At 42.4% G+C, this 12123-nt stretch overlaps 1 protein-coding gene across 1 annotated transcript in view; it reads left to right on the forward strand.

Moving 5' to 3' along the window:
* The window catches only part of mettl2a (methyltransferase 2A, methylcytidine), a 63370-nt gene that overhangs the window by 19016 nt on the left and 32231 nt on the right, over window positions 1-12123 (forward strand). Inside the window, exons 4-5 of the mRNA XM_043675310.2 lie at window positions 6782-6831; window positions 9828-9888. Of these exons, the coding sequence (XP_043531245.1) occupies window positions 6782-6831; window positions 9828-9888 (111 nt within the window). The remainder of the gene's footprint in view (window positions 1-6781; window positions 6832-9827; window positions 9889-12123) is intronic.

The following is a 12123-nucleotide window of genomic DNA, read 5'->3' on the forward strand; positions in this document are numbered from 1 at the left end:
AATGTGGCAGGGCGTTGGGAAATGAGCCCGGCCAAGTGGTTGAAGTTTCACTAGGGGATTACTTTGGGAATAGTAATCACAATTCCATAGGTTTTAGAATACTCTTGGATAAAGACAAGTGCAGTCCTAAAGGAAAATTTGGGGAATGGCCAACTGTACCAAAACTCAGGAGGAGCAGGGGAATGTGGATTGGGAGCAGCTGCTTGAAGGTAAATCTACATTTGACATGTGGGAGGCTTTTAAAGACAGCTTAATTAGCATGCAGGACAGACATATCCCTGTGAAAATGAGGGACAGAAATGGTACAATTAGGGAAGTGAAATAGTGAGACTAGCTAAGAGGAAAAAGGAAGCATACATAAGGTCTAGGTAACTGAAGACAGACAAAGTTTTGGAAGAAAAATCCCAAAGCCTTTTATTCACAAGGAGCAAGAGGGTAACTAGCGAAAGGGTTGGCTCACTCAAGGACAAAGGAGGAAAGTTATGTGTGGAGTCAGAGAAAATGAATGAGATTCTTAATGAGTACTTTGCATTGGTATTCACCAAGGAGAAGGACATGATGGATACTGAGGTTAGGGATAGATGTTTGATGTCAAGTCAGCATAAGGAGGGAGGAAGTGTTGAGTATTCCAAAAGGCATTAAGGTGGACAAGTCCCCAGGTCCGGATGGAATCTATCCCAGATTACTGAGGGAAACGAGAGAGGAAATGGCTGGGGCCTTAACAGATATCTAGCAATTCTCCAGTCCTCCAGGACCTCACCCATGTTCAAGGATACTGCAAAGATATCAGTCCCTTGTTTAAGAACGGTAGCAGGAATAATCAGGTACTTATTAACTGGTGAGCCTGATGTCAGTGGTAGGGATGCTGCTATAGAAGATACTGAGGGATAGGATCTATTCCCATTTGGAAGAAAATGGGCTTATCTGTGATAGGGACATTGGTTTTGTGCATGGAAGATCATGTCTTACAAATCTAATAGAATTCTTTGAGGAAGTTTGATTGATGAGGGAAGGGCTGCGGATGTCATATACATGGACTTCAGTAAGGCATTTTATAATAGTTTCCCATGGTAGACTAATGGAGAAAGTGAAGTTGCATGGCGTCCAGGGTTTACTAGCTAGATGGCTGGGCAACAGGAGACAAAGAGCAGTGGTGGAAGGGAGTTTCTCAAAATGGAGACCTGTGGCCAGTGGTGTCCCACAGGGATCCATGCCGGGATCACTGTTGTTTATGATATTGGTAATTGATCTGGAGGAAGATATAAATAGTCTGATTAGCAAGTTTGCAGATGATACTAAGATTGGTGGACTAGCATTTAGTGAAGGGCACTGTCTGAGAAGACTGCAGAATACAGATGGATTGGAGAGTTATGCAGAGAAATAGCAGATGGAATTCAATCTGGGCAAATGCGAGGTGATGCATTTTGGAAGATCCAATTCAAGACTGAACTATACAGTAAATGGAAAAGCCCAGGGGAAAATTGATGTACAGAGACACCTGGCTGTTCAGGTCCATTGTTCCCTGAAGTTGGCAACACAGGTTGATAGAGTGGTCAAGAAGGCATACAAGCGTGCTTTCCTTCATTGGATGGGGTATTAAGTGCAAGACTTGGCAGGTCATGTTACAGTTATATAGGACTTTGGTTCAGCCACATTTGGAACACTGCGTACAGTTGTCACATTACCAAAAGGATATGGATGCTTTGGAGACGGTGCAGATGAGGTTCACCAGGATGTTGCCTGGCATGAAGGCACTAACTATGAAGAGAGGTTGAGTAGATTAGGATTATTTTCATTAGAAAGACAGAGGTTGAGGGGGACCTGACTGGGATCCACAAAATCATGAGAGGTATCGACAGGGTGGATAATAAGCTTTTTTCCCCCATAGTGGAGGACTCAATTACTAGGGGTCATGAGTTCAAGGAGAGAGGGGAACTGTTTAAGGGAGATATGCGTGGAAAGTTCTTTATGTAGAGGGCGGTAGGTGCCTGGAATGTGTTGCCAGCGGAGGTGGTAGAGGCGGGCACGATAGTATCATTTAAGATTTATCTAGACAGTTATATGAATGGGCAGGGAGCAGAGGGGTACAGATCTTTAGAAAACTGGCGACAGGTTTAGATAGAGGATCTGGATCGGCGCAGGCTTGGAGGGCCGAAGGGCCTGTTCCTCTGCTGTTTGTTTTTGTTATTTGAATTTTGCCATGGCAGTTGGTGGAATTTGAATTCAGTAATAATCTGGAATTAAAATTCTACTGATGACCATGAAACCATTGTCATGTGTTGGAAAAACCATCTGGTTCACTAATGCCCTTCAGGGAAGGAAACCTGGTTTGGCCTACATTTGATTCCAGACCCACAGCAATGTGGTTGACTCTCAACTGCTCTCTGAAATGGCCTAGCAAGCCATTCAATTCAAAGGCAACAAAGGACAGGCAATAAATGCTGGCCAGCCAGCGACGTCCATGTCCCACAAGTGAATAAAAAGAAGACAGTGATAGATTTCTCAACCAATGGAAACAAAATCAGAACCTTGTGTGTATGTTTTCTAATTAACCCACTGTACAACTGGTGGGAGTTGTTAATGTCCTTGTTAAGATTGAGAAGTATGGTAAATATTAGTTGTCTTTGAGCACACAGGAAAAACTGTGACCCTGAGCTGTCGAATGAAGCTTTGCGACTGAGGAAAGCTGTCACTACAAAGAAAACTGAGAGTCTTGGTTTCTATCTCACCAGTGCTTTGGATTCAAGTTCCCCCTCCATGTCGCTGACATCCTGACTTTGATGTATATTGCAATTCCTTCACTGTTAAATTGGGTCAAAATTGTGGCATTCCCTCCTTAATGATATTGTGGTCAACCCACAGCAATGGATTGCATCAGTTCAAAAGGCAGCTCATCACCGTCTTAAGGGCAAGTAGGGATGGGCAGTGAATGCTAGCCACTCAGTGATCCCACAAAAGACAAATGAATTTTTAAAAAGTAATGGTAGTTGGTAAAATGGTCCTAGTGTGGAAGATCAGGGAGAAGTCAACTTCCTGACAACTCTGCAGGAAGTGTGTCCAGCTGCAGCTCCTCTCTGATTGCATGGATCAACTGGAGTGTCAGTTGGATTCATTCAGGCATACAGGAGATGGGAAGGTTTATAGATGGGAGTTTCAGGGATATGGTCACAGCAAAGGTTCAGCCTGATAAATGGCTATTCACCTCTGAAACTGAGTACAGCTTGGGGATTGCTACTCGGGGGAAATCAACTGCAGCAGCCAGATCAGTGAAACCACGTTTGGCTCTGTTTTACAGCAGGGAGGGTCAAAGTGTGAGTGATGGTGAAAGGCAACTCTATAATCAGGAGCACAGAGGTATTACTGGGGCATCGAGCGAGACTCCAGGAACATACTTTGCATCTCTGTTGCAAGGGGTCAAGGATGTCGCTAAGCAGGCACAGGATATTCTGAAAGGGAAGGGTCAGCAGCCAGAGGGCATGGTCATACTGGTACTAATGACATAAACAGAAAGAGATGAGGTCCTGCAAAGGGAATTTAGGGAGTTGGGTGAAATGTTGAAAAGCACAGATTCTACGGTTGTAATCTCAGGATGACTCCCTGTGCCACATGCTAGTGAGGCCAAAAACAAAAAGGTAACACAGTTGAATGTGTAGCTAAAGACCTGGTGTAGGAGGGAGGGCTTTCGATATCTGGATCACTGGGATCTGTACAAGAAGGATGGGTTGCACCTGAACTGGAGGGGTCTTGCTAGGAGGTTTATTAGTGCCACTCTGGAAGGTTTAAACTAATGTAGTGGGGGATGGAATCCAGAGCAATAGGTTAACATGTGGAGTGATTGAGGAGGAGATAGAGGCTAAGTAAATTGATTAGGAGGAACAGGCAGGGCCAGGTTAATGAACATGGTGGGACTAAATTATATTTATTTTAATGCAAGAAGTATCATAGGTAGCAGATGAACTTAGAGTCTGGATTAGTACTATGGAACTATGATGTTGTAGCCATTACAGAAACTTTGTTGAGATAAGGGCAGGACTGGGAGCTCAAAGTTCCAGGGTTTGGTGTTTCTGGAATACTAGAGGGATGTAAATAGGGTGAAGAAATTGCATATAGGAGAATGTCACGCCTGCACTAAGAGAGGACATCTTGGAACGCTCATCCAGCAAGGCTAAATGGGTAGAACTCAGGAACAAGAATTGTGCAATCGCTGTGATGAAGTTATACTATAGGCTTCCCAATAGCCAGTGGGAGACATCGGAATATATAAACAGGTAATGGAAAGATGTAAAAACAACAGGGTTATGTAGTGGATGATTTTTAACTTCCCAATATTGACTGGAAACTCCCTTAGTGCCAGGAGCTTGGGGCAGATTTTGATAGGTACATCCAGGAGGGTTTCTTGAAACAAAATGTAGTTAGTCCAGCTAGGGAAAGGGGTGTACTAGACCTTGTATTCGGGAATGAGCCGGGCCAGTGATCAAAGTTTCAGTGGGAGAGTATTTTGGGAAAAGTGGTCATAATTCCGTACATGTTAAGATAGTTATGGATATGATAAGTCTGGTCCTCAGGTGAAAGTTCTAATCTGGGGGAAGGCCAAATGCAGCAGTATTAGGCAGGAACTGGAGAAATTAAATCAGGATAGGTGTTTGGGGGTAAGTCCACATCTGATGTGGGAGTCCTTTAAAAGCCAGTTGATCAGAGTTCAAGACCAGCATGTTCCTGAAAGAGGATGAAAGATAAGGCTGGTAAGATTCGAGAACTCGAGATGAGAAGAGATATTGAAAATTTAGTCAAAAAGAAAAAACCATGTGCAAGGTTTAGGAAATGGAAATTCAATAAGACCCTTGAGAAATGTAAAAGAGTCAGGAAAGAATTTATACAAGGAATTAGGAAGAATTATGAAATGTCTTTGGCAAGTAGGATTAAGGAGTTTTGTTTTGCTGTGTTTTGTTTTGAAGAGGTTACAGAGTGCATTGGTGAGTAGAATGCTGTTGATGTAGTGCACATGAATATTCGAAAGGCATTTGATGCAGTGCCACACAATAGACTTGAGAGAAAAATGAAATATTAAAAGTCAAATCTAAAATGACAATAACAAAATTAGCTGAGTGATAGGAAAAGGTAGTGGTCAATGTTTTTTTGGGGGGGACGCTGGAGGAAGCTTTGTCGTGGGGTTCCGCAGGGGTCGGTATTGGGACTGTTGCTTTTCTTGATGTATAGGGGACAATTTTGAGACAAAACTTGGAAGCATTGTAAACTGAGCAGGACAGAAAATAATTCCAAAAGGATATAGATAAGTTGGTGTAGTGAGTAGATATATGGCAGATGAAGTTCAGCGTGGAGAAAAATGTGATGCATTTTGTTCGGAAAAACTGAGACAGAATATAAAACAGGGGGTACAATACTTATGTTTTTGCAGGAGCAGAGGGATCTGGTTATATATGTACACAATTCATTGAAGGTGGCAGGACAGGTAGAGAGAGCAGTTAATAAAGTATACAGTATCTTGGCCTTTATTAATACAAGTAGTTCTTCTATAATGCGATGGTTGTTCTTGTGCAACCCTGCATTACCGAAAAATAGGGTTTAGAAACAGTGCTTGAAGTGTCGGTGAGGTAATTGCATTACAGCCAACACATGTTTTAAAAGGTCAAGCTTTAGAAATAATGTCCCAAATCGTCAAACGCATTACAGCGAATTCGCTTTAACAAAACGCGCATTATAGCAGAACAACCTGTAGGGGCATAGAGTACAGGAGCAAGGAGGTGATTCCAAATCTGTGTAAGGCATTGGTTAACCCTCAGTAAATATGGAGTACAGTTTATTGGAGGAATATAAATGCATTGGAGAGAGTGTAGAAGAGTTTAGCAGAATAGTTCCAGAGATGAGAAACTTCAGTTTTGAGGATATTTGAAGAATTTGTACTCTGTGGGGAGAAGGTGGCTAGGAGGATCTGATAAAAGTTTTCAAAATCATGAGAGATTTGGAAAGAATAGAAAGGTAAACAGTGTTAACGCTCTGAAAGGATTGAGAATGAAATGGCACAGATTTGGTGGTTTGTAAATGTTGAAAATGTGATGAGACAGAACACTTTTGCACAAGGAGTGGTTCAAGTATGAAATGCACTGCCTGGAAGTATGGTGGAAGAGTGGGCCAAATGACCTGCTGCACCGTAAGAACTGTGTGGAGGATGTGGATGCTCTGTCAACGTATGCAGTTAATACCAGGTGACTGGATTCTTTGTGTCTCAGAATGGAGGGATATGTGGAGATAAGGCCAAAATCACAGTGCTCATATTGGGTGGAGAAGCAGGCTTGATTGGTCTTTAAGTTTTATCCTTCTTCTGTTCCTTGTGCCCCAGTGAGATATTTGTTTTGATGTGATTGCATTCACACTCAAACTCAGGACTATTTCAGACTGACATGAGAAAATCTTCGGTCAAATCTTTGGAATTCTCTGCAATAGAGGTTGATAGATTTTTGGGAACTACGGGAATTAAGGAATATGACGATGATGCAAGAAGGTAAAGTTGTACTTGGTGTTCAACTATGATCTTAATAACAGAACAGACCAGAATAGCCTATTCCAGTTCCTATTTCGTATCTGGTTATACTCCTCTAGATGCCTTGGGACGTTTTTTCCCACATTGGTGATATATAAATGCAAGTAGTTGAAATGATTCTAAACTTAGAGATCATTTGGTGCAACTTGAATAAATACTGTTCGGATGGATATATTCATGTTAAATTATGCACCAAACATTTCTTTCTTCTGCTTTTTACAGGTCGGTTGTGGAGTTGGAAATACCGTGTTCCCCATTCTGCAGACTAACAAGTAAAAACACTTTTCTTGCGTTGCATTTTTCACTAAGTTGTGCATCAGATTAACCCTCCCTATCAGGAACACACACAGGAAGACAGGTCGAGGGTCAAATGATAGCAGTGTTTCCTGTGCCACTAGATTGTGGATTCAAAATCCGTCCTCCATGGTCTTGTGCATTTAACCCAGGCTGGGAGTCTTGTGGTGAAATTATATAGTCCCTTTCACTGGGCCAGAAAGTAGGATTTCAAATTCTACCTGCCGTGGAGATTGGTCATAACATGTACAAACAGGTCCAGTAGAATAGCTATTAATCCGGGCTGGCACCTCATAGTAGTACTGAAGGAATGTGTCACTGTCAGAGAGACCAAAGGACATAGGGCAGAAGTAGGTCATTCAGCCCATCAAGTCTCCCCAACATTTAGTGTAATAGTGGCTGATATGATCAGGCACAGCTCTACTTTCCTGTCTTTTCCACTTAATCAATGATTCCATTACTGATTTAAAAAGCTGTTGGTCTCAGACTTGAACGTTTTTAATTGGCCTAGCCTCAATAACTTTCTGTGGTAAACAATTTCACAGATTCACAACCCTGAGAGAAGAAACTCTTCCTCATCTCTGTCTTAAATGTACAACCTCTTATTCTGAGATCACGTCCTGTCAGCCTACACTCTCCCACCAAAGAGAAACAACCCACCCTGTGAAATCCTCTAAGAATCTTGTATGTTTCAGTAAGGTCACCTCCTTTCTCTATATTCCAGTGTGTAGAGACCCAACCTACTCAACCCATCCTCGTGAGACAGTCCACCCGTGCCTAGAATCAGCATCTCTGGATTGCCTCCAAAGCAGGAAATCTTTCCTTAGATGATGGACCCAAACTATTCATACCATTCGAGTTTTGGTCTGTCTAGTGCCTTGAATAGTTTTGGCATTTATACTCCATTCCCTTTGAAGTAAAGGCTAACATTCCATTGGCCTTCCCTGTTACCTGTTGAACTGTCTCAGATGAGATATTATGCATGCTCGAATGAATGTAAAATATTCCATGATTTGCAATTCAAATCATAAGGAAGTTCTTTTGACCAATGAGTGTAATTCAGAACTAAAATTACTTAAATGGGATCATAGCTTTTCTTATTATTGCCCAGAGGGCAGATAAGAGTCAAAGGTTATTTATAAACATGCTATTTGTGAGACCTTGTTCTGAGCAAATTGATTGCCACATTTGCTTAAATGACAGCAATAATATCCCTTCAGGAATAATCCATTGGATCTATTGTCCTGAGCTTTTGCAAAGGCACTAATAATATGACCTTTTTTTAGTTCTGGTTTTTGCTATTATCTCTGCACTGGTATGATGTTAAAAATCACACAACACCAGGTTATAGTCCAATAGGTTTAATTGGGAGCACACTAGCTTTCGGAGCTTCCTTCATGAAGGAGCGTCGCTCCGAAAGCTAGTGTGCTCCCAATTAACCCTGTTGGGCTATAACCTGGTGTTGTGTGATTTTTAACTTTGTACACCCCAGTCCAACACCGGCATCTCCAAATCATGACTAGTATGATGGCAGGCTTTGCTCAACTGCTCCCTCCAGTGTTCACCTGGCAAATAACTAAAGAATTAAATGTTTGAGCTGTTAAGTATTGTAAAACATTCTGACTGGCATAGGATAGGCAAGGCTTATTTTTAATTGATTAAATGTCCAATCTCTAATTGGCACTTGGTGATTAACATCAAGGGTGTGGTTCTGAAAAAGTACAGAGGGTCAGGCAGCATCTGAGGAGCAGGAGAATCAACGTTTCAGGCGTAAGCCCTTCATGACTTGGTTAATATTTGATCAATGCCACCTCCCACTATCTCCTGACTGGTTCCATAAGGTAGCAATTATCCATTTTTGTAGGCAGTTTGTGACTTTTTACTAAGAAAAAAGGATAGTTTGAATTTTTTTTAACCTCTTTGTTAAAGGAGAGTCATTTGCAGTCAGGACCCAAAGGTTGATATCCTTGATCTCACGTCTCAATGTTTGTTTAATTGGTGAATTTCTCATTAAATCAGATATTGACTTATCGCTGACTATTTGCTTTTCCCTTGCGTTTAACTTAAAGGCTATAGTTCTAGATCAGAATTTGACTTTTACTCTAAATTGAATGTGATAGGAACTTTGAGCCAAATTTCCAGCAATATTCACTTATTCTCTGTCTCACTCAGATGAAGTCTCCACTCACACTGACTCTCAACTCTGTGTTGCCATAATTTTGCAGAAAGCATGCATAATGCAGGGTCTGGGGTAGGGTTACAGGAAACGTTTAATTGTCTTTTGAATGCTGCACTGTCTTTTGAATGCTGCATCCACCACTTCCTGTGGAAGTTCATTCCAAACACGAATCACTTTTTTAAAAAAAAAGTTGCCCTTGATGACTTTTTAATGTCTTTCTCCTCTCATCTTAAAAATATGCCCCCAAGTCTTGAAATTCCCCACCCTAAGTAAAAGACACCTGCCATACACCGTATTTATACCCCCACATGATTTTATAAATTTCACTTCTCCGCCTCCTACGTTCCACTGAAAAAAGTCCCAGCCTATCCTTGTAATTCAAGCCTTCCATTCCTGGCAACATCCTAATTCTATCTGTCACTCACAACCTCCACCTCCTTTCTGTCTCCTGTCATCATACCAACAGTGCTGTGTACAGGTGCAAACCTTACATAATACAGATAGGGAGGAGGTAGACGTTCTGTTGAGGCTGCAGTGCTAAGCACACTAGTCATGCTGATAACTGTGCCAATTGAGGATGAGTGGGGGTTCCAGTCTCGTGCTGCTAGTTTAAAAAGTAAATGTGACAGTGTGGAGAGAAAATAGGCTGAGGTTTATAGTTCTGAGCTTCTAACAGGAGCTGCCCATGGCAACTATCCTAAAAGAGTCTTTGTTTATGTGTTGTTTGAGAAGGCTGTTCAGCTTACTGATGACTGGATTGATGCCAGTCACTAACTCTCCTCTCATATCTTGCAGTGATCCAGGACTGTTTGTATACTGCTGCGATTTTTCCTCTACTGCTGTGGAACTCGTCAAGGTAAGAAAGTTGCAATTGTGCACTTGCTTTTGTCTGTGAATGTGGCTGTCCCTGTAGCCTAATCTATTATATTAATCAGTGCTATTTCAATACTGGTCGTAGTGTCAGCTCCACTTATCCACTGTTTTGAGTGTATTGGAATTGACCATATGAGATGATAATGTAGGAAGATATGCATAAACTGGGTCCAATGAACAGAAAACTGTGAAATGGGATTCAATGTAGTGAGCTTTCTTTTATTGGTCAGAGTATTGAGTACAGGAGTTGGGAGGTCATGTTGCGGCTGTACAGGACATTGGTTAGGCCACTGTTGGAATATTGCGTGCAATTCTGGTCTCCTTTCTATCGGAAAGATGTTGTGAAACTTGAAAGGGTTCGAAAAGATTTACAAGGATGTTGCCAGGGTTGGAGGATTTGAGCCATAGGGAGAGGCTGAACAGGCTGGGGCTGTTTTCCCTGGAGCGTCGGAGGCTGAGACAAAGTCTTTTCCCTGGGGTCGGGGAGTCCAGAACTAGAGGGCATAGGTTTAGGGTGAGAGGGGAAAGATATAAAAGAGACTTAAGGGGCAACTTTTTCACACAGCGGGTGGTACGTGTATGGAATGAACTGCGAGAGGAAGTGGTGGAGGCTGGTACAATTGCAACATTTAAGAGGCATTTGATGGGTATATGAATAGGAAGGGTTTGGAGGGATATGGACCGGGTACTGGCAGGTGGGACTAGATTGGGTTGGGATATCTGGTCAGCATGGAAGGGTTGGACCAAAGGGTCTGTTTCCGTGCTATACATCTCTATGACTCTAAGTTGAGGTAATGCATCTCACAGTGCAAGGAGAAAGTGAGGTCTGCAGATGCTGGAGATCAAAGTTGAAACTTTATTGCTGGAACAGCACAGCAGGTCAGGCAGCATCCAGGGAACAGGAGATTCGACGTTTCGGGCACAGGCCCTTCTTCAGGAATTCCTGAAGAAGGGCCTGTGCCCGAAACGTCGAATCTCCTGTTCCCTGGATGCTGCCTGACCTGCTGTGCTGTTCCAGCAATAAAATCTCACAGTGCAAACCCAGTTATGATATAATTAGTAGGATACTGAAAAACATAAAGGAATAAAGCGACTTCTGATTACATGAAGGTAACAGGACAAGAAGATAAGGAGACCTGTGGGATATTTCCCTTTGGTGAGAAAAGGTCACACTTTTACAAAACTTTTCAACTTTAAGGCAGCACGGTGGCTCAGTTGTTAGCACTGCTCACAGCACCAGGGACCCAAGTTCGATTCCGGCCTTGGACAATTGTCTGTGTGGAGTTTGCGCATTCTCCCTGTGTCAGCATGGGTTTCTTCCGGGTGCTCCGGTTTCCTCCTACAATCCAAAGATGTGCAGGTTGGGTGAATTGGCCATGCTAAATTCTCCATAGTTGTCAGAGATGTGTAGGTTAGGTTCCTGAAGAAGGGCCTGTGCCCGAAACGTCGAATCTCCTGTTCCCTGGATGCTGCCTGACCTGCTGTGCTGTTCCAGCAATAAAGTTTCAACTAGGTGCATTAGTCAGGGGTGAAAAGAGGTTGGGGAATGCATCTGGGTGGGTTACTCTTCGGAGGGTCAGTGTGGACTTGTTGGGTAGAAGGACCTGTTTTCACACTGTAGGGACTCTAATTCAAATCTTCTATTCATCAGGACAATTTGCAAGAATACAAATACGAGAAAAACTGTAAACCTTGTAGTTAACTGTCAATTATCATTGGCCGGCAGGCATTTATTTCCCATCCGTAGTGCCCAGAGAAGGTGGAGGTGAGCTGACTTCTTGAACAGCTGCAGTCTATGTGCTGTAGGTTCACCCACAATCCTATTAGAGAATGAATTCCATGATTTTGAAGCAGCGCTAGTGAAGGCACAGTGATATATTTCCAAGTCAGGGTGGTGAGTGGTTTGGAGAGGAACTTGCAGCTGCTGGTGTTCCCATGCATCTGCTGGCCTTCTCCTTCTCAGTGGAAGTGGTCATGGGTTTGAAAGGTGCTGTCTAAAGATCTCTGAATTAATTGATGCATTTGCCATGACAACACTTCCACCAATCAGATTAAACTTGCAAACCAATGATACACTCCTATCATGCAATATAAATGTCATTTTTAACCCCCTTGAATTGGTTTCTTGCAAATTGTCCTGATAAGATGATAAGGCTTCAACAAATACATCTGTTCTTCAGCAATACACATGTTACACATTACTAAAAGTCTGCATATC

The sequence above is a fragment of the Chiloscyllium plagiosum genome, unplaced genomic scaffold (genome assembly GCF_037043375.1).
Source record: "Chiloscyllium plagiosum isolate Xiang-an unplaced genomic scaffold, Cpla_swu_hap1 HiC_scaffold_32, whole genome shotgun sequence".
NCBI classification, from domain to species: domain Eukaryota; kingdom Metazoa; phylum Chordata; class Chondrichthyes; order Orectolobiformes; family Hemiscylliidae; genus Chiloscyllium; species Chiloscyllium plagiosum.